The sequence below is a fragment of the Microcaecilia unicolor genome, chromosome 8 (genome assembly GCF_901765095.1).
Source record: "Microcaecilia unicolor chromosome 8, aMicUni1.1, whole genome shotgun sequence".
In the NCBI taxonomy this organism is placed as follows: domain Eukaryota; kingdom Metazoa; phylum Chordata; class Amphibia; order Gymnophiona; family Siphonopidae; genus Microcaecilia; species Microcaecilia unicolor.
Window position 1 is genome coordinate 32,901,490 of NC_044038.1, and position 23,030 is coordinate 32,924,519.

A 23,030-nucleotide genomic window follows, 5' to 3' on the forward strand; every position below is an offset into this window, starting at 1 on the left:
CAGCTTTCATGTTGGAAACTTTTATCAGCTCTGTATAGGAATCTGCATTACAGAGACACTCAGCTTGCTTTCTCTATGTGTGGTGTTGCTTTACCCCTGAATGTAATGTATGAGATTTTCATGGTTTTTGAATTTTTTTTGTTCTTTTTCGGCACCTCTACTTTCAGTAATGGGAAATTTTATGGATTTTTTTGTGTTATATTATTCTGTCAATACATTATAAATGAATACTGTCCACATACATCAAATATCAAACATTCTAACTGGTTTCATTAGACACTACAACCTGTTTGACTGTTATATATACACTGTGAGATTAAAAAAAAAAAAAAAAGTAACCCCTTTTACTTGTTTGTAGTTTTCTCAGGAACTGTTTTGAATTTCAAAACGAGAAATTTTACCTACTTATTTAGTCATCACACTTACATATTACTATTACACAACATTTAATTATCTTAAGCTGTGTTGATGTTACTGTTATTTTAGCGTTACTACCTAGTGATTTTTGCATGTTAAAAATGTTCGAATTAGAACACAGTAAAATAATATCATTCAAACGATACAATTAACAATGTGTCAGAATATTGCAGTCAATGTGAATATTCAAAGTGTCCACCCCCAGCTTTAACATACGCCTTCAGTCACATTGGGAAGTTCTTAACAGCCTTCTTGATGGGTCCCTATGGCAGGCTATCCCAGATCATCTATCCACACCTTGCCCATGATTGCCATTCTGATCTGAAATACTTTTAAAAGAAATTCTCTTTGAATTATCATATTATCAAATGCAAATTATTGTTTACAAAAGTCTAGGTCACTGTGACATCATTAACAGTAAGCTGGTGCCCCGTTTTTTTGTTTTTCAAATAATGGTAAACACTGGGCCTTCAAGACTGAGACAACAGGAGTAATTTATTGATAAGTGACCCGACACGGGCCGTGTTTCGGCGTGAAACAACGCCTGCCTCAGGGGTCAGGGTTTAGATGTAAGTGGTTTATAATGTGTATCTGTCCAATGCCTCCAAAGATAGAGGGGCAAGACCTTTAAAACGAGGCTCGCCTGTTGGAAAGGACAGCCACGATGTAGAGTTTAAAAACTCCTGTATTAACCTTGTCTTTTTGCAAAAGCAAAACATAAAATGATTTGGTTTTATGTTTTGCTTTTGCAAAAAGACAAGGTTAATACTGGAGTTTTTATACTCTACATTGTGGCTGTCCTTTCCAACAGGCGAGCTTCGTTTTAAAGGTCCTGTATAAGTCATTGGTGAGGCCCCACCTAGAGTATTGTGTTCAGTTTTGGAGGCCGTACCTTGCGAAGGATGTAAAAAGAATTGAAGCGGTGCAAAGAAAAGCTACGAGAATGGTAAGGGATTTGCGTTACAAGACGTATGAGGAGAGACTTGATGACCTGACCATGTATACTCTGGAAGAAAGGAGAAACAGGGGTGATATGATACAGACATTCAAATATTTGAAAAGTATTAATCCGCAAACGAACCTTTTCCGGAGGTGCAAAGGCAGTAGAACGAGAGGACATGAAATGAGATTGAAGGGGGGCAGACTCAAGAAAAATGTCAGGAAGTATTTTTTCACAGAGAGAGTAGTGGATGCTTGGAATGCCCTCCCGCGGGAGGTGGTGGAAATGAAAACGGTAACAGAATTCAAACACGCGTGGGATAAACATAAAGGAATCCTATTCAGAAGGAATGGATCCTAAGGAACTTAGCCGAGATTGGGTGGCAGAGCCAGCCGGTGGTGGGAGGCAAGGATAGTGCTGGGCAGACTTATACAGTCTGTGCCAGAGCCAGTGGTGGGAGGCGGGGCTGGTGGTTGGGAGGCGGGGATAGTGCTGGACAGACTTATACGGTCTGTGCCCTGAAGAGGACAGGTACAAATCAAAGTAGGGTATACACAAAAAGTAGCACATATGAGTTTGTCTTGTTGGGCAGAGTGGATGGACCATGCAGGTCTTTTTCTGCCGTCATTTACTATGTTACTATGTTACCCGTCTATCTTTGGAGGCATTGGACAGATACACATTATAAACCACTTACATCTAAACCCTGACCCCTGAGGCAGGCGTTGTTTCACGCCGAAACACGGCCCGTGTCGGGTCACTTATCAATAAATTCCTCCTGTTGTCTCAGTCTTAAAGGCACAGTGTTGCTTTTTCTTGTCTGTATACTTTCTATGTATGCTGTTTACCCTCTCTGTTTGGTCTGCGAGTTTTACAGTGCAAACATTTTTGAGCGTGTGAAAATCGCAGGGTGGTCACACTAAAGAGTCTGTAACTTTGCCGTATTTAATGATAATCTCATTCCACTTGGCACATAAAGGCAGATAGTAGCAATAACAAATAAAGTTGTAAAATCACGTTGAAGTTCCAAGCGGTTGCTGAGAAAACAGAAAAAAAACATTAGGAAGTTATCTTTTTTTTTTTTTTTTGCTTCACCCTGTATATTTTGTGTATTTTATGTTTTTTAATATTATATATGTAGATGTTTATAATTATTTTAAAATATGTTAATCTTTAGTATTGTCTGACTGTAGATACTAGATTAGCCCACTTGTTCTGAAATTTTCATAATTCCCATCCTAGTGCATTCTGAGACTAGTGGTTCTGTTTTCTTAACTATAGTAGAATTAAATATTTTCAAATGCTTTGGGATTTTCATGAAAATAAAGAATTTATGAAGCAGAGTAAAATGTCTGTCTGTGCAGCCCTAACTGTTCTGCATTCGTAAGGCCTTTTTTTGTGTATGTCAGAAGCAACGGTGTCAGGTCATTTCAGCAACAGTGCTGAAACAAGAACATACACAGTTTATTTAGACTATTTTATTTTGCACATCTTTACAGCAAGATCAGGGATTTCTAGTGCTTCCAAGAATAAAGTCTGTAAGGAGGGCTCTTGTGATGGAATTAACAAATTGTTCCAACCAGTCTGGCAGAACCAGTGTCATTCCTAATGCTCAATCTTGCCTTGAATCAAACTAGATTTTCCATTTATTTTATAATGTTATTTATATTGCATTTTACTGTCTGAATAGCAAGCTTGACCATCCACTGTATGTAAATTAGTGTTCAGGTATGATTTCACGTGTCACTGAGTTCTAAAGTGAATTATTTAAAAAAAAAAAACAATCTGTGTTCAATAAAGACCTTAGCAAAATGAGACAACCATATGACAATTTCCAGATTAAATAGCAACCATTATTAGGTGGAGAAAAGATCTCAGCGGACTGCATGAGTTACCAGATGTAATTAAAGTCATCGGTAAAAATCGCCATTATTGGTCAAAAAAACTCCAAAAAGTGTGCAAAAACGGGCCCAACTTATTAAGATCCTAGAAAACAAACAGGCAGGTTTACAAGATCCAAGATAGGCAGCAAAATAGTAGATCGATGAGAATAGAAAAATCTGGAATTTATTCACCACATAAAAGCATAAATACATAAATACTTAAAAAGGCTGATATATCCATGTTTCGCCCTCACAAGGGTTGCATCAGGGGCTGTTAAAAACTGTTAATAGATACATAAAAAAACATGTTAGTACAAATTTAAAAAACTTATAAATATGAATAAATAATACAATAAATAAGTGAATCATTAAAACATAAACCACAGACTAAAGCCAAAAACATGTTCACGCTTTCCAAAAATACTAGGACTAGGGGGCATGCGATGAAACTACAGTGTAGTAAATTTAAAACAAATCGGAGAAAATTTTCTTCACCCAACGCGTAATTAAACTCTGGAATTCGTTGCCGGAGAATGTGGTGAAGGCGGTTAGCTTGGCAGAGTTTAAAAAGGGGTTAGATGGTTTCCTAAAGGACAAGTCATAAACCACTACTAAATGGACTTGGGAAAAATCCACAATTCCAGGAATAACATGTATAAAATGTTTGTACATTTGGGAAGCTCGCCAGGTGCCCTTGGCCTGGATTGGCCGCTGTCGTGGACAGGATGCTGGGCTCGATTGACCCTTGGTCTTTTCCCAGTGTGGCATTACTTATGTACTTATGTAAATGACAACCTCTAAAAGCATGCATATAAATAAAGAAGAGGTTAAATAAACTCACATACCCAAGAGGTGTGATCCAAAGATATCACCTAATGGTTAAAAGCTAAAGACAAAAAAAGAATCATCATTAGGTGGTCCTTTTACCAGGCTGCGGGAAAAAGGGTCCTGCGGTAGTGCTGGGGGCCATTTTTCCTGCTCGCCAGGGCCCTATTTACCGCAGCAGGAGTCCTTATCGACACCCATTGAGGTGGTGATAAGGGCTCCCGTGGTAACCTGCACACGGCAATGCCCAATTACTGCCAGGTTACAGCCACATTAACCATTTCTGGGGGTCCCCCCCCCCCCCGGAAATGGCACAAGCTTGACCCGGAACTACCGCTGCCGGCGGCATTGGGCTGGTGGCAGTCCCGGAATTGCGAGCGGTAAACCCGTGTTGGGCTTACTGCCGCTCTGCAAAAGGGCTCCTAAAAGAATTGTAACCCATCCCATATTGACCAGCAAAACTTGCAGAAAACAGACCAATCAGCTCAAAAAGAGGCTACTACTCACATACCTTTCCTCCATATAGCAGCAGCTCATGGTGAATCTAACACAGCCATGCTCGTTGAACTGTCTGTGTGGGGGTCAGAGATCACAGCTCAGTTTGATTAAACCTTACAAAAACTCTCTGAAAAATCACAACATTGATTAAAAAATCATCATGGCATGATGTCTCACTTAATAAAAGTGCAACTGATATAAAACAAGTTATTATCAGTCTCCCAGCAAATACATTGAACAAAAACAGCAGGATTATCAAGACTCATTAAAACTAAAAATAAAAAAACAATTACAAATTCTGAAAAGCTCGTAATGTGATACAAAATATGCAGTGACTCTAGGAAGCAAAGCTTCAAAATAATGTGCTTAGAAGTGGAGAAATACCCTCAGAAACCTGGGACAGACAGTCGCAGGTTTAGAGCGAGGTTACTAATATCAAAAGTAACACCCACCCAGATTCTATCATTGGGTGTAAAAACTCCACTGTTTGCTTATTAGAATTTTTTCAAGATTTTATCAAACATTTTAACTCTATCTAAAGGTATGATTCTTAATCGCTGAACTATTAAACTTCCAGCATTACTTCGCTTAATAACAAAAGTAAAGCACTCTTATCTTTATGTTCGACGGGGGCCACCTCCGTTTCACCCCAACATCAAGGCTTCATCAGGAACAGAGTGCTAGATCATGATGCTGAAAATAGCTTAACGGAGCACCATGCATTTCAATGAGTCTTGTTAATCCAGCCATTTTTATGCAATGTATGTGCTGGGAGACTGATAATAACTTCTTTTATATCAGTTGCACTTTCATTAAGTGAGGCATCATGCCATGATGATTTTTTTAATCAACGTTGCGACTTTTCAGAGAGTTTTTGTAAGGTTTAATTAAGCTGAGCTGTGCCCTCTGACCCCCATACAGACAGCTCAAAGAACAAGCACAAGCATGGCTGTGGCAGATTCACCACGAGCTGCAGCTGTATGAAGGAAAGGTATGTGAGTTGATTGATCTTATTTCTGCAGGTTTAACTGATCAATATGGGATGGGTTACAATTCTTTAATGATGATTCTTTTTTTGCCTTTAGTTTTTAACCATTAGGTGATATCTTTGGATGATACATCTCGGGTATATGAATTTATTTCACCTCTTTTCCGTCTGTATGTTTTTAGAGGTTGTCATTTAGATTTCTACATTGCTTTTATTACGTTACACATTTTTGGCTTTAGTCTGTGGTCTATAATTTAATTATTCACTTATTTATTATTTTATTTGTATATATACGTTTTTTTTATTTATACTAACATGTTTTTAATGTGTCTATTAACAGTTTTTAACAGCCCCTGATGCAGACCTTGTGAGGGTGAAACATGTCCATGTCGGGCTTTTAAGTATTTGTGTATTTATGTTTTTATGTGGTGAATAAATTCTGGACTTTTTCAATTATCATCGATCTGCTGTTTTGCTGCCCAACTTGTGTTAAAACTATATTTCAAAATCAGGAAAACACGAAGAAAAATATAACTGAACTTTCCAGGTGAAGGCGCATGTTCAATCATGGGTTTACCAAGGCGGCGTTTGAACAAGTGTATTTACCTGGAAAGTTAAGCTATATTTTTCTTCATGTTTTCCTGATTTTGAAATATAGGGGTCTGCTTACTGCTGTGCTAGCGACTTCCACGTAGCATTGCCAACACAGCCCATTGAAAGTGAATGGGCTGTGTCGGCACTAACACACAGCCAGCCTCACTAGCAGCTTAGGAAACCCCAGTGATAGTGTTAAATCAAGTTAGGCCTGTTTTTGTACACTTTTTGAAGAGAGGAGTGTTTTCGACCAATGATGGTGATTTTTACTGAAGACTTTAATTACATCTGGTAAATTATGTAATCCACTGAGGACTTTTTTCCACCTAATGGTAGTTATTTAATCTGGAAACTGACATATGGTTGTCTCATTTTGCTAAGGTCTTTATTGCACACAGATCCCCGGATTCTATAAACGGCGACTAAAGTCACGTGCACAAATCCACATGTATAGCCGATTTGCGTGCACAATTTAATTGCTTAATAAGCAATCAGCGCCAATAATTGGCTGCTAACAACCAATTATTGGCGTTAATTGTCCTTAATTAGGATTTATATACAGACCATATTCCATAGCAATCTTGCACGTAAATCCTAACACATGTACATTTTTGAGGGTGTGGCTAGGGGCATTTTGGAGGTGTTCTGGGACATTCCAAAATTATATGCATATAAGTACAGAATTCAGCTGAACCATGTCTAATTTTAGGGACCGGCATTTACACCTGCTTATATTTGGCGTGATTGTCAGGGCCTAAAGTTAGGCACAGTTTATGCCCTAAGCACTATTCTATAAAGGACACATACCCTGTATAGAATAGCGCTTAACCCCAGATTCTATATATCGCGCTGAGAGTTCCACGCAGAAGTTGAAGTATATTCCATAGCAATACGCATATCTTAGTTATCAAGCTAATCAGCGCTGATAATTGGATGTTAAGCAATTATCAAAACTAATTGGCATTAATTAGAATATATGCATGCTACTTACCAAGCGTATACTGTAACATGGTACGTGTAAATTCTAACTCACATAGTTGAAAAGTAGGTGTGATTATGGGTGTGGAATGGGTGGGTCGTGGTCATTTCTAAAATCTATGGGGCCTTTTTACTAAGCCTTGTAAGCGTCTACACATGCCAAAAAGGAGTTACTGCCCGGTTACTACGTGGCTCTTGCGGCAATTTTATTTTTGGCGCGCATCCGATACACTTGTCTGAATAATTTATTTTTGAACACGCCCATCGGATGCGCACCAAGTGGCATTTGATGCACGTAGGTCATTACCGCGTGAGTCTTTACCGCTAGGTCAATGGCTGGCGGTAAGGTCGCAGACCCAAAATGGACGCGTGGCAATTTTGATTTTGCCGCATGTCCATTTTCAGCAAATATTTTAAAAAAGGCCTTTTTTACAGGCACACTGAAAGATGGATCAGCGTGCGCCCAAAACCTGCGCCTACACTACCGCAAACGATTTTCAGTGCACCTTAGTAAAAGGACCCCATGTGTGTTGTTATAGAATATACCCGCTCCATGCTTAATTTAGGCGTTGGGATTTACACCAGGTTTTAGTTGGCGTAATTGACGGCAACTAAATTTAGTCACATGGACCGCGGCATATTGTATAAAGTACCCCTAAATTAAACCACACTTTATAGAATGTGCTTTGATTTCTGCACAGAAATCTTAGCGCAATATATAGAATCTAGCCCTTAACGTGCAAAATTTTCAGCGTCAATTTTTAGGTGCCACTTATAGGAAATGTCCCAGATTGGGGTTTTTTTTTATATAGTCTCTTCAGTTTCCCTTCTGCTTTGCATTGTTTTTTTCACTGAGATCTAAAACATTAGTTGAGGATTGCTTCTCCTTTCTAGCAGGTTCTGTTCTAATTGCAGGTGGGTTTGATGTTTTACATAGCTCTGAAGTTACATTAAACTGTAGTATTATTTGCAATTTTGATTTAAGAACTCAGAGGCCCTTGTACTAAAGAAAGGTGAAATCTGGTCTTAATGTATTTTAACATGAGTCTTTCCCAGGTGCTAAGCCCAGATTTAATGTGGTACCTATAGAGGATTTTTTTTTTTTACATATTTTAATGCAGGTCATGGGCTAATGTCATTAGTGTGTGGCACCTTCATGCAGTTAACGTGGGAACACTTACCACCCTCTATTTCGGAAGCACTAAATGCTCCCATGTTAACTTTGCATTATTCAGTTGACATGCACTAATTATAATGCACTAGCTAGATATCACAGGAATGCCCACTATTTGCCCATGACATGCCCCCTCCAAAAAGATTTCTTTCTTTTTTTTTTTTAAGGATAACATGCTAGTTAGCATGAGCAAAGAGCAGGGGTGGACTGACAGGGATCTGGGCCCCTGGGCAATAAGGCTGATGGGCCTCTCACCACCTATCAAAAGTGATTACGCTAGACAGAGGTTAGGGGAGAGTGGGCTCCCTACTGGTGTGGGCCCTCGGGCCCTGCCCCTGTTATCCCAATGGTCAGTCCGCCCCTGGCAAACAGGCAAAATGCTTTGACGCATAGGAGCCGACTCTGTGGGTGCTGTGGGTGCTCGAGCACCCCCAATATTGAGAAAATTCCTTGTATGTGGCCAGGGAAGGGTTATTTGATGCACGTAGGTCATTACCGTGTGAGTCTTTACCGCTGGGTTAATGGCTGGCGGTAAGGTCGCAGACCCAAAATGGATGCTTAGCACCCCCAATCATTCTGAAAAGTTGGCTCCTATGCTTTGACGCATTGTACAGTAGCCTGTTCTCATGCGCTATCCATGCATTAAGGGCGCCTAAATAAGTTAATATGATTTTTAATATCCATGAAGGATTTGTTTAGTTGTGGATAAGAGAAGGCAAAACATATCCATGTTTGAAGTACTGACAAATGTCTTTATACTGCATTATTCAACTACAGCAAGGTCCATCTTTTGCTTACGTGAGTAACTTAGAGTGTTTGATGTGTGGTTTGAAGCACTGAGTGTAGATTTGCATGCTATTGTTGCACAGAATTGAAAAATTAAATGGTGGTGGAACATCAGTGGTTATTACATCACAAAGGCAACAATAGCAAGAAACCTTTCACAAGTGTTAACCCTGTCTGGATAGAATTCCTCTGCAAGGAATGGGATTCATCAGACACGAGGTTACCTCTTGGATGCCACTGTAAATTTTTCTATTTCATCCTTTAACGTCAACATTTTCTCTGGCGATCCTCAAAGAGTTATCAGCCTGCAATTTGGCCGCGAGACTTCTGATCTCCTGAAGTATCCCAAACAATCAATGCACTCAGGTTGAACTTTTTAGGACTCCTGCGAAACAATACTAAAGCCATCACTGCATGCTTTCCCTGGCACCGTTTCTTACAATCTTGTGGTTTTGTGTAACTCTTGTCTTCAGGATTGGTGCATGGGTGCATGCTTGACAGCTTGCTGCTACAATATGGAAGTGTCTGAAAAGAATTGGACTGGATGTACTAGTTAGATAGTGCTAGTATAGGATTACCGCCATTACAGGAGTGAGTGGAGGAGGAGCCTAATGGTTAGTGCAGTGGCCTGAGAACCAGGGGAACCGATTGTGATTCCTGCTGCAGCTCCTTGTGACTCTGAGCAAGTCACTTAACCCTCCATTGCTCCTGGTACAAATTAAGTACCTGAAGATATGTAAACCGCTTTGAATGTAGTTGCGAAAACCTCAGAAAGGCGGTATATCAAATCCCATTTCCCTTTCCCTATTTGAGATTCTACATGGAATGTTGAAACTATTTGTAGATTCTAGATGGAATGTTGCTACTATTTGAGATTCTACATGGAATGTTGCTACTATTTGAGATTCTAGATGGAATGTTGCTATTCCATGAGCAACATTCCATGTAGAAGCCTGCCCTTGCAGATCAGCAAGGCGGCCGCGCAGGTTTCTGTTTCTGTGAGTCTGATGTCCTGCAATTTGGTTAATGAGTCAATTAGCACTAATAAGTCCTTTAGTCTCCTTCCTTCCTGGGGAAGCCACCCACCTCAAACCACAGCCAATCAGGTTTGAGAACCTACTATACATAAAGACAAACTGCAGACCTCACAGCATACCCTGAAACGTTGGTTCCACTTACTTAGACGTGGCAAGACCTGGACAGCTGTGACAATCATGAAGCCAGCAGCAGAAGCCTGAGAGAACATAGTACCTAAATGCAATGTCACGTGGTTTGACAGTGGGCGTACAAGCAGGCGAGTTCTCTGGCTACTTTAAATGGTTGTGCCTAAAATATAGGCACATATTTGCCCTACTTTGATAGAATTCGATGAAGAAAAATAGATGCCTACTTTCCTTTCTAGAATAGGCTCTGTTATAGAATTGCCCGCTAACAGGCATCTGATGAGCAAAATATCACTAAAGAATTAGGCTCCAGTTACTACTACTACTACTACTACTACTTAACATTTCTAGAGCGCTATTAGGGTTACGCAGCGCTGTACAGTTTAACAAAGAAGGACAGTCCCTGCTCAAAGGAGCTTACAATCTAAAGGACGAAATGTCAAGTTGGGGTAGTCTAGATTTCCTCAATGGCGGTATAATGGTTATGTGCCGAAAGCGACATCGAAGAGGTGGGCTTTGAGTAAGGATTTGAAGATGGGTAGGGAGGGGGCTTGACATATGGGCTCAGGGAGTTTATTCCAAGCATAGGGTGAGGCGAGGCAGAAAGGGCAGAGCCTGGAGTTGGCAGTGGTGGAGAAGGGTACTGAGAGGAGGGATTTGACCTGTGAGCGGAGGTTTCGGGTAGGAACGTAAGGGGAGATGAGGGTAGAGAGGTAATGAGGGGCTGCAGATCGAGTGCAATTGTAGGTAAGTAGGAGAAGCTTGAACTGTATGCGGTACCTGATCGGAAGCCAGTGAAGTGACTTGAGGAGAGGGGTGATATGGGCACTAGAAATTAATTAGTCAATTATTTAAATAAGTAAATAAGTTAAGTGTAACTAAGCACAATTTCTTCTCTTGCGCTGATTTCATTATCTGCTTTGTTGCATGCTTTATACATAAAATACTCAGCTAGTGATGTGGGAACCCCCTACCGTTTTTTTCCACGACCCTCAGTCTGGAGCCAGCACTAGCGCTTTTCAGTTAAAACAAAGTAGGCATTTGCAATGTAGCTCTTTGAGGCTTTACTGGCTGCTAAAGTGGCTTGTGAGTGTTAAAGTTTGAGTGTCACAAGTTTGGGGGGGAGTAGAGTTGAGTTTTGACTGTATATGTCATTTCATTGCATTTCTACTGCATGGTTTGTGTCATTTGTCACCCTTTGCACAGTAAAAAAAAAAGTCTATCACTGCATGCGACTTCATGGTTATACTTTGAAATAAAATAATTCATTTCCATGTTCAGCTTAGCTCGTACTGCCTTTAACCTGACTATTTGGACAGTACAATACTGCTGCTTTGCTTTTGAGCTGCATTATATTAAAATCATTCTCAGCAGGTTTCCTTAATTACATCTTCATTTGCTTTGAAAGAAAGACATCATTAATACCAGCTCTAAGCAGTTTCTGTGAGTTTTGAATATCTAATTATGTCATCCGCTTCTTTCAATTAGGAAAAGTACCAACCAGCTTGAACAATAGAGCTGTAGTTCACTAAATGACCCTCCCATCAGTTGAACCCTGTAATAATGCTAAACTTTTAATATAAACTGACTTTGATGGTTAGAAAGCAAATGAACTGTTGGAGGGTAGTTAAAATGCAAGAGCGGATTGTGCTGCAATGGGAGGCAAACAAACTTTTTGCAAAGAACTGGGATGTTAGGATTTGCACATAGGGTGTATATTAAATTTATAGCATATATACATTATCTGTAGTCGAACCGTCTCTCTCTCTCTCTCTCTCTCTCTCTCTCTCTCTATCTCCCGTATTTGCATAGTCAAAGTATTGCGTAAGAACTTTTCCTATACTTGTACCAATTTTTCGGAAATGCTGGTCGATAACATGAGTAGATGTGTTGACAATATATTGATGAATTTCAGGGTGAGCTGGAAAAGCAGCTGCTTCAGGCAAACCCTATTCTTGAAGCATTTGGCAATGCCAAAACTGTGAAGAATGACAACTCCTCAAGATTTGTAAGTAGTGGAACTATATATTAGATATAGGAAGTCATTTTAGAAGGTCTATGTAAATTCCCTACATGTGAGCAGATTTTAGAGAGCCGCTGTTTACACATGTAGATCTGCAACACACAAAGCGGCGGTAAACGCAATGCGGGCTTTACGCACTCTGATCTGGAGCTTACGCTGGCCCAACATGCCCATGCGTTGGCAGTAGTTCCAGCCCTGGTGCGCACTATTTCCCACACTAGGAAAACTCAGCCTATATTTTTTAGTGCGGCGCTAATCTGGAGGTAATCGGGGATCGCCATGCACTACCCGGTTACTGCTGGGCTAGCGCGGGAGCCCATACCGCCACCTCGATGGGTGGTGGTAAGAGTTCCCCTTCATATGACTATTTTCAGCCTTTTTTACCTGCTATGATAAAAGGGCCTCAGCAAGCTGCAAAACCAGCCCCACCGCTAGCGCAGGGTCCTTTTTACTGCAGCTTGGTACAGTGCCGTAGCAAGGGCAGCTGCCACCCGGGGCAGTTTGCCGCTGCGCACCCCCCCCCCCCCCCCAGGTGCAGCATGACCCCCCCTCCTCGGTGCATCGACACCCCCCCCCTCGGAGTGCATTCTTACCAGTAGCGTAGGAAAGGGGGGGGCAGGAGGTCCGGTCCGCCCCAAGTGCACATCGCTGGGATCTGCGTCAGCTCCGCTGGTTCCCTGCTCTCTCTGCCCCAGAACAGGAAGTAACCTGTTCCGCGGCAGAGGGAGCAGGGAACCAGCAGAGCCGACACCCCCCTCCAGCGGCGTGCACCCAGGGCGGACCGCCCCTCCCGCCCCCCCCCCCCCCTTCTTATGTCACTGGCTTGGTTAAAGGACCCCAAAGTTTGGAAGGAAGTATGTTGTGGATGTGTCTTGGGCAGGCTGTTCTCAATTTTACAACAGCAACACACACATACGTTAAAAACCTGGGCCATCAGCATTCAACTAACAGCTTGTTTGAACCTGGGGTTTGCATCAGTGGTTAAGGGGCAAATGAGCTTATCTGTATAATATTTAACACCACCTTGAAATGTCATGAAAAGAGTTTTAGACATAATTGACTCTTCCTGGATGTCCAGTTTTGTGAAACCTGCCTTTCAGTGGTGTAGCCAGAAGTCAGAGGAGCTCTCCTGTTCCCACCCATCCCCCTCCCCAGCGTTAAAATTAAGATCTTGGTTAGTGGGGATGCCCAAGCCCCACCGGCAGAAGCGGTCATCTGCTCAAGCCCACCATACCCACACTTCCAGCTGCCAATGCTGGCACTCTCCACGCATGCTCAGTTCATACACATGCCGCTGACTTCCGTGCTGCTGGTCTGATAGCACAGGCAAAGGACCTCTTCATTTAGTAGGATTGGGCATTCCCACCAGATATTACAACAGGTACCACAATTTGGTGGGGGGGGGGGGGGGAGCTTAAGCCCAAAATGTGTGGGGAGGGGGGGGCAGGTCCCCCCATGGCTACTCTATTTGTAGCCACCTACTCATGTACATGCTGACATTTGTAAATACTTTGCTAACTGTAAATATCCCAACTTGGATATCCCTTTTTCTACCTAGATACCCTACACAAAATTGAGTTTACAGTGTGCTTATATATATATCTCATTATTTAATAATTCATTTTAGTCTCTCATTTATTTTGGATTTAGCTCACACCTTTTCCAGTAGTTACAATCAGGTTCACTAGGTATTTCCCTGTCCACAGAGAGCTCATATTTTCAGTATGTGATTTGCCCAAGATCACAAGGAGCAGCAGCAGGATTTGAACTAGGCCTCCCTGGTTGTCAACTCAGTGCTCTAAACATATACCATAATTGCTATAGTTTAACATTTTGCATCATTGTTATCTTGGACAAAGCAAATCCTTTACAGAAATCCTTTGCTGTTTCTTGATCTGTGGCATTGATGCTGCACTTAAGAAACCCTCGCATGCAGTGCTTACACAGAGATTATTCATATCAACCCTAAATGCTCCACTGTGACTAAGCTAATGGCTTTTTGCTCTTCTCAGCCAGCAGGATGGATTGTACACATGCCTCTGTAAGGATAATATTTATTTCTCAGTAGAACAGAACTGAAATGCTGAGCAACTGTTGCACAAGGAAAGACACTGAACAGGCAACAGCATAAGCTGAATTAGTGCATTTCAGTTTGCAGCACCAGGCCATAAATAACTGTTTTACAATAACTACTAAAGTTCAGAAGACTTGATAAGGATACTCAGGCCACTATTCAGAGCCAATAGTGAATGTATAACTGTCCTTTCTGTGTATTTTCAAATATTATATGGATTGTATTGGGCTGAAAATTTAATGGTCTTGTGATCCTTACTTCACCCAGGATCCGAGTTCAAATCCTGTACTTGGATTTCTGTCAGGTAACCAGCCTTTGGCCAACTTAGCCATCTGTCCACTTTTGGTTGGTAAATGAGTAGCTGGCCCTAGTGGGGTGAACTTTCAGCCATGTACTCCCCTGTGGTCTAGCATCTCTTGTATCTACTTCCCTACAGTAAATCTCCCTTTTCTTATGCCCTTGTAGTCTAAAACTGCTATAATCCAGAATTTTCCCATTCCTACATCCCATAGTCCAGCATCTCCCTTAACCCCTATAGTCCAGCATCTTCCTTTCCTTAACACCCCTTATCATTCAGCATCTTTCCTTCCCTTACCACCTCCACCAGGTCTAGCATCTCTCTCACCTACCCTTTTCCCTGCCACCATCACTCTACTTTCACCCTCCAAAATGTACACGGGGCCTTTGATTACCCACATGTGTCTCAGGTCTGCATCAACCTGCCCCTCTGATGCAAACGTTTGGTTGGAGGAGATGGGATGTGGCTGACCTTAACTCAAAGGCTTGCCGCTGCATTGCAGTTCTGTTGCTGGCTGTGCAGGTGCGGCACTGCTGCATCCCTACCCCCCAACGCAAACCTCTAGTTGGAGGGGGGTGGGATGTGGCTGATTTGAAGGCATGTAGGTACTAAAAGGCTTTCTACTGCATTGCTGTTCTTTTTCTGGCTGTGCAGGGGCTGCACTGCTGCCCCCCCCCCCCCCCACTAAATGCTACCACCCTAAGTGAACACCTAGTCTTTCTAGTGGCAGGGCCAGCCCTGCATAAATATGTGAAATATGCTCTTTTTTTAACGCTTTCCCTGAGGATTAAAGTTGAGTTTATGTACAGAGAGCTGAAACAAGAAAGGAATGGGTATTTTACTGAACACAGGGTCCCTGGGTGGTATGAGGCCACCAGTCAGTCCGGTGGGCAGTGACAGTAAAAGAATAAACAAGACATCCTACCAAAATACCAGCATAGGTTGCACTAGGAAGGTTAGTGAACGCTGACACCTTAATGAACTGAGAGCAAAACAATTCCAGGCAACATTACCTTATCATTTTATGGCTCACAAAGAAGCTCAGGGACAGATAAGTGGATGGGTTTGCTGCTCTTACATTTTGCAAAGGGGTTTTTGGGGCACTTTTACTAAGATATGCTAAAAAGCGGCCAGCGTTTTCTCCAGCACAGGTCTTTCCCATGTGCTGAGGCCACTTTCAGCATGGTACTAAAATGGTCCCATTTTGCCTAGTAAAGGCCATGCACTAGTTTCCCCATTAGCACGAGAGCACTTCCTGACACTGGAGTGGAGGAGTAGCCTAGTGGTTAGTGCAGCGGACTTTGATCCTGGGGAACTGAGTTCAATTCCCACTGCAGCTCCATTGTGACTCTGGGCAAGTCACTTAACCCTCCATTATTCCTGGCACAAAATAAGTACCTGAATATATGTAAACCGCTTTGAATGTAGTTGCAAAAACCTCAGGCTGTATATCAAGTCCCATTTCCCTTTCTCTATTTGAGATTCTGCATGGAATGTTGAAACTATTTGTAGATTCTAGATGGAATGTTGCTACTATTTCGATTCTACATGGAATGTTGCTACTATTAGATATTCTAGATGGAATGTTGCTACTCTTTGAGATTCTGTTGCTAGTATTTGAGATTCTACATGGAATGTTAATGTTGCTATTCCACTAGCAACATTCCATGTAGAAGCCTGTCCTTGCAGATCAGCAACACGGCCGCGCAGGCTTCTGTTTCTGTGAGTCTGACGTCCTGTACCTACGTGCAGGACATCAGACTCATAGAAACAGAAGCCTGCGTGGCCGCGTTGTTGATCTGCAAGGGCAGGCTTCTACATGGAATGTTGCTAGTGGAGGAGTAGCCTAGTGGTTAGTGCAGTGGACTTTGATTCTGGGGATCTGAGTTTGATTCCCACTGCAGCTCCTTGTGACACTGGGCAAGTCACTTAACCCTCCATTGCCCCTGGTACAAAATAAGTACCTGAATATATATAAACCGCTTTGAATGTAGTTGCAAAAACCACAGAAAGGCGGTATATCAAGACCCAATTCCCTTTCCCCTATTTTCTAGGTGGTAAGGGCTCCCATGCTAACCATGCAGTAATCGTCGTGCGGCGATGTAGCTGCCCTAATTGACTAGCGTAGACTATGTCTATTCTCCGCCCCCAGCGCTAAAAAATAAAAGCTATGGGTAGTATGCACTGATCTCAAAACCATCGTGAGGCGCCTGAGCTTTGTCCAGGAAGTGACAGTTGGTTTCTTTATTACTGTGGACTTTTCAATATATTTTAAAAGATTTTCTTCAGATCGTGTGCTACTGAGATTTAATGACTGGGGACCAAGAATTGTTAAAATAATGATTCCATTTTCGCTTTGCGCAGTAGCAGGTATTGTAGCCAATGAGGTTTAGCCAAGGCACGATTATTACTAATTGAGAACTTTTCCCCAAATAATTATTCAATCTTTTGATAGGGTAAATTCATCCGGATCAATTTTGATGTTACTGGCTACATTGTTGGAGCTAATATAGAAACCTGTATCCTTTGCAAAGTCTGAGTGGAGCGGTGAAGCCAGGAGCATAAACAGCCCTCTTTGCATGCCTAAGAAAGGCAAATATCACCGCGGTTGTTATAAACACAAGGGAAGAGGTGAAAAGAATTAAGCAGAATTGTGCCCTGCTCCTCCTTATGGCTTCTGTTCAGATGAATGGTTTGCTTTTTACCATAGAGGGAAGTTGGAGTTTCCATCCTGCACAGCTTGGAACAAATAAGATTATTACAGGAGTGATCTGAGGGCAGATGGACTCATGTGGATCTAGCTGGTCTCTTTCCACCAGTCACTTTCTTCTTCTACTCCAATAAATCAGATGCCCTAGAGCAGAGGTTTTCAATCCAGTCCTTGGGACATAGCTAGCCAGTCGGGGTTTTCAGGATAGCCCCCTTGAAAACCCCCAACTGGCTGGGCGTGCCCCGAGGACTGGGTTGAAAACCCCTGGTCTAGAAGGAGCAGCAATAAGGACCCTGCAAGTTCTGATGTATGCTGGAAGGAAAGAGGTCTCTGGGGCCCTTTTACTAAAGTGAGTTAAGCTGTTAGCACTTAGTTTAATATGTGATTACCACTGTTCCCTCTGAGCTAAGCAGGAGTCCTCCGTTTACAGTCCTACCAGTAGGGTGTGCTGTTTCACTATCACATTTTCAATAGTGAGGGACCGGCATGTTCTGCAGATTCCAGGGAACCCGCCTTTCCCTAGAAATTGAAAATATTGAAGCACCACCTCCTACTGGTAGCAATGCAGTTGGAGAACACCCGCTCAGCTTAGAGGGAGCAGTGGTGGTAACAGCTAGTGCACAAACACAGTAACCACTTTTGAGGTCATTGTGTTGCACATTAATGGCAATTTGTGTTACAGGGCATAGGCAGAGGAAGGGCATGGAGAGTGTAGTACTCACTGCATGCTAATGAACTAACGTGCTGTTAAATGTGGGGACCACGTATGGCCTCCTAAATTTCAAATGGAGCACTGTGCGCTAATTTCACTGGGCAGGATATTTAAAATGATTTAAAAGACCAGGAGAGGCCGCTGGCTATTTAAATTGCCTGTCTGAGGCTAACCGGGCATTTTCAGCAGTGGCGTAGCTATGTGGGGCCACAGGGGCCTGGGCCCCCATAGATTTGGCCCTGGACCCCTCTGCCAATGACCTTCTCGACCTCCCCTCCCACCGCCAACCCTCCCCCGCCGTTGCCGTCGCCGTGGGCTACCTTTGCTGGCAGGGGACACCAATCCCCGCCAGCTGAGGTCCTCTTCTTCCCGCGAAGGCTTCGTTCTGTTTCTGATGTCCTGGACGTCTTGCAAGGCTTCGTTCTGCTTCTGTGAGTCTGATGTCCTGCACGTACAACGTGCAGGATGTCAGAAACAGAATGAAGCCTTCGCGGGAAGAAGAGGACCTCGGCTGGTGGGGATTGGGGTCCCCCTCCAGCAAAGGTAGCCCACGGTGATGACGGCAGCGGCGGGGGAGGGTTGGCGGTAGGAGGGGGTCGAGAGGGTCGTCGGTAGGGGTCGTCAAAGTTGGTGGTGGCGGCGGCGGCAGCAGGGAAGGGAGGGGGTCGGCAATGGCGGGGAGGGGAGTGGAGGGAAGGGGGTCGGCAATGGCGGGGGGGGGGGGGTCGGCAATGGCAGGGGGGGTCGGTGGCACCGGGGGGGCTAAAATGTGCCCCCTCACCTCGGGTTCTGGACCCCCCTCCCGCCGAAGTCTGGCTACGCCCCTGATTTTCAGTGGCACTTAACCGGATAAGTCCACTGAAAATGCCCTAATAGCGCTCAACCAGGTATTTTGGTGGCATTCTAAGGCAGAGTCAGCACTTAGCTGGTTAAGTGCTAATTTTCAGTATTTAACTGGCTAAGAAAGCTGTATACATAGAACCACGTACAATGCATTCCTTCCTTATAGCTAGTTAAGTGCCGAATATTGTACTTAACCAACTATATTTTTGCCGGGTTCACATACCTGGAAATTTAATACTAAAGTGTGGACATTGCCTGGCACTGAATTTCTGGGTCTAACACCAGTGGCAGTCAGCAAAACGCTGATCACTACCAGCTGAATATCGGACCCAATATTAATGCTGGACCTGTATAGGAAAATGCTGGGCACACCCACAACATTAACATAACACAGGAAATTAACTGCACTGGACCCAACTGGGAAAATTAGTGGTTAATAAGACTTTATTACTTAGCAACCGCTAATTTTCCCAGTTGGGTCCAGTGTGGTGTACAAGATATCAATCAAATACATAATCATACAAACAGTACATAATAATAGAAGAATTACATTCAGGCTCATTCTGCCTCGCCTCACCCTATGCTTGGAACAACCTTCCTGAGCCCTTACGCCAAGCCCCCTCCCTGCCCATCTTCAAGTCTTTGCTTAAAACCCACCTCTTCAATGCTGCATTCGGCACCTAACTCTTACCGTTCAGTAAATCCAGACTGCCCCATTTTGACCGCCCCTATTGGACTAACCGTTCATTTGTCTCTTAGATTGTAAGCTCTTTGAGCAGGGACCGTCCCTCTATGTTAAATTGTACAGCGCTGCGTAACTCTAGTAGCGCTTTAAAAATGTTAAGTAGTAGTAGTAGAAATGATGCGTATGTTGTTATGTATACACCGATGTATAAAAACAGAATTCTAGCAACACTGAAAATGCATACATTGATGGTGGATGAAGTATTAACTAGAGCAAACTAATTTACATCCCTGTTTACTAAGCTGTACTATCGGCTACCGCATGGCAATACCGACACAGCCCTTTCAAAGTGAATGGGCTGTGTCAGCATTAGCACTTAGCAGCTGCTAGCATGGCTTAGTAAACAGGGGGGGGGGGGGGGGTAGTGAATAAAAAAAAGTTTTCAATTGTTTACATAATTGTAAATAAGTCCTTTCTAACCTACTTGATAAGGGCAAGGGATTCCAAAAAGAGACACCGATGTATACAAACAGAATTCTATCAACACTGAACATGCATACATTGATGGTGGATAAAGTATTAATCTACTCAACAAATAAAGGATCAAAATACCATTTACAAATACAGTGATCTAAACAAAACAATGGTATATATATATAATAATATACAGTATGGAAATACAGGACCATGAAGTAATATTTCAGGACCATAAATAAGTGTTCAAGAATGAATTTTTCAAAAATAAATCTTTCAAAATTGTTTTTATTTCTTTTTTTAAATGATGATTTTTTTTTTCAAAAATAGGGAAGAAAATACCTCATATCAACCAGAATCAACAATATTTAGGCTCTTTAAGGCAATAGTCAGTTTGTAATGTGATTGGTCAAAAAGTAGTCATAGGTCAAGAAAAACCTTTTTTGCGGAGTAGATCCAAAAAATAAGCAAAGCTTTAATAATCACTGTGTCATCTACTCTACAATCATATGTGTAAAAAGATTTGTAAAGAATTTTTTGACTATTAAATTGTTCATCAATCTATGTAGAGGAAAAACAAAATATTTATAGCTTGTAAAGCACAGGCATAGATGTCCTTGTTGTGTGGCTCAAAGATCATTGTTTTTCATATGTTTACTAGCATGAACTTCTGAGTCTTAAGTCAAGACTGAGGTTCCAACAGGGACCTGTTTCGCAACAGCTTCTTCTGGAGACTCAGCCAAAACATTGCCCTAAGGAAATACACATTTTTTTTTGGAAGTCCAATTGTTTCTTATGCCAAAATGTCATTGAAATTGCAAGTGCTAGACTCTCTATGCTACTACTACTACCACTTATCATTTCTATAGCGCTACTAGACGTATGCAGCGCTGTACACTTGAAAATTAGGACAGACAAACAGGACAAATAAGGGCCAAGGACACAGAGTAGCAAGATTCTGGAATCCCAAAGAGTAGCAAGATTCCGTGCAGAATCTCAAAGAATAGCAAGATTCCAGAATCCCAAAGACTACTACTACTACTTATCATTTCTATAGCGCTACTAGACATACGCAGCACTGTACACATGAACATGAATAGACAGTCCCTGCTCGACAGAGCTTACAATCTAATTAGGATAGACAAACAGGACAAACAAGAGATAAAGGAATATTAAAGTGAGGATGATAAAATAAGGATTCTGAACAAGTGAACAAGAGTTAGGAGTTAAAAGCAGCATCAAAAAGGTGGGCTTTTAGCTTAGATTTGAAGACAGCCAGAGATGGAGCTTGACATACCGGCTCAGGAGGTCTATAACTCATGCTCTTTTATTATCTTAATTATCAACAACATTTTTTACAAAAACTCTTTTGATGAAACTTACCAATACTGTGCTTTAACTGCTCTTGCCCATATCAAGAGAAAGCGCGAGCAAGAAGTGGTGCTGAAAATTTAAAGAGACGCTGCCACCTTGAACCAATCATCATAGTACAACATGGACCAATGGCATAACGTTAACGTAAGAGGTTTAAAGAGACACTATCTATCTGAACTAATCATGGTCCATCTAAACAGCTAACATCACAATCAGCTGTCCGCTGACATGAACTCATCACACAACATTGACATCAGACAGTTAAAGGGACGCTGTCTATCCAAACTCACTGCAGTTCTTCTAGCTAATAATTATTAGCTATTAATAAAATTAATAATTAATAACAATTTGTTTTTGAAAGATTTGTTTTTGAAAAATTAATTCTTAAACAAATATTTATGGTCCTGAAATATTACTTCATGGTCCTGTATTTCCATACTGTATATATATATATATATATATATATATATATATATATATATATATATATATATATAAACAAGGTTCAAACATTAATAATGGTTGCAAAAAGCATGTAGTATGAATTATTAAACAACTGTAGAAAAATTATCAAACAATTCAATCTTTATTCATTATCAAATATCAAAATAATCTTATTAATATATACTGTCATCCAATCACATTTACACACTCTCATTCATTTTCACATACAAAACATAAAATCATTCCACATAAATCATATAACAATGTCACTATAAAAACTATACAAAAACAACTAAATAAAGTTATACAACAATTTTTTCCATACTGTAGAAGGCCCTCTGCTCAATGTGTGACAAAATTATTTTGTAAGCTCACCACTCCGTGTACATTTCAATTCAGTTCAGTTCAATGGTCTTAGTCCATCAAAACGTCAGCTTAAATCAACTGATCCATCAAGTCAATATTGTTTTATAATGGTCAAGAACACAATGAAATCATGATGGATCAGTTGATTTAAGCTGAATCTATTGTGGAGGCTACTATTAAGAAAGCTGCTTTTTAGCTTATCCGACACTACTGTTGAGTTTGTAGCCATCCCATTGATTGACCTGTGCCGGCTCCGTGATTGCTTTTCACTGGAGATTGCAGATTTTTTGGCATCTGGCAAAGATTGATGAGTGGTTTAACAATGGACACATTGACTTTTTGATGGACTAAGACCATTGAACTGAACTGAATTGAAGTGTACACGGAGTGGTGAGCTTACAAAATAGTTTTGTCACACATTGAGCAGAAGGCCTTCTACAGTATGGAAAAATTTGTTGTACAACTTTGTTTAGTTGTTTTTGTATAATTTTTATAGTGACATTGTTATATGATTTATGTGGAATGATTTTATGTTTTGTATGTGGGTATGAATGAGAGTGTGTAAATGTGATTGGATGGCAGAGTATATATTAATAAGATTATTTTGATATTTGATAATGAATAAAGATTGAATTGTTTGATAATTTTTCTACGGTTGTTTAATAATATATAATTGTTTTGTTTAGATGAAGTATTAATGTAGCCTGTAATCTAGACGAATGCCTGAAAAGAGGAACTAAATCTACATGTATCAGAAATTCAGAAGTGAAACTGTAAAAAT

The 23,030-nt window shown here is 41.5% G+C and overlaps 1 protein-coding gene and 1 pseudogene across 2 annotated transcripts in view; both read left to right on the top strand.

Moving 5' to 3' along the window:
- MYH11 (myosin heavy chain 11) overlaps positions 1-23,030 on the top strand; it is a 215,621-nt gene that overhangs the window by 101,062 nt on the left and 91,529 nt on the right. The window contains exons 6-8 of one of the 2 annotated variants that reach the window (XM_030212270.1): positions 9,075-9,095; positions 12,162-12,254; positions 17,097-17,160. In XM_030212270.1, the coding sequence (XP_030068130.1) occupies positions 9,075-9,095; positions 12,162-12,254; positions 17,097-17,160 (178 nt within the window). The remainder of the gene's footprint in view (positions 1-9,074; positions 9,096-12,161; positions 12,255-17,096; positions 17,161-23,030) is intronic. The other variant, XM_030212271.1, reaches the window with a different exon arrangement.
- On the top strand, positions 16,994-17,122 carry LOC115477011 (annotated as a pseudogene).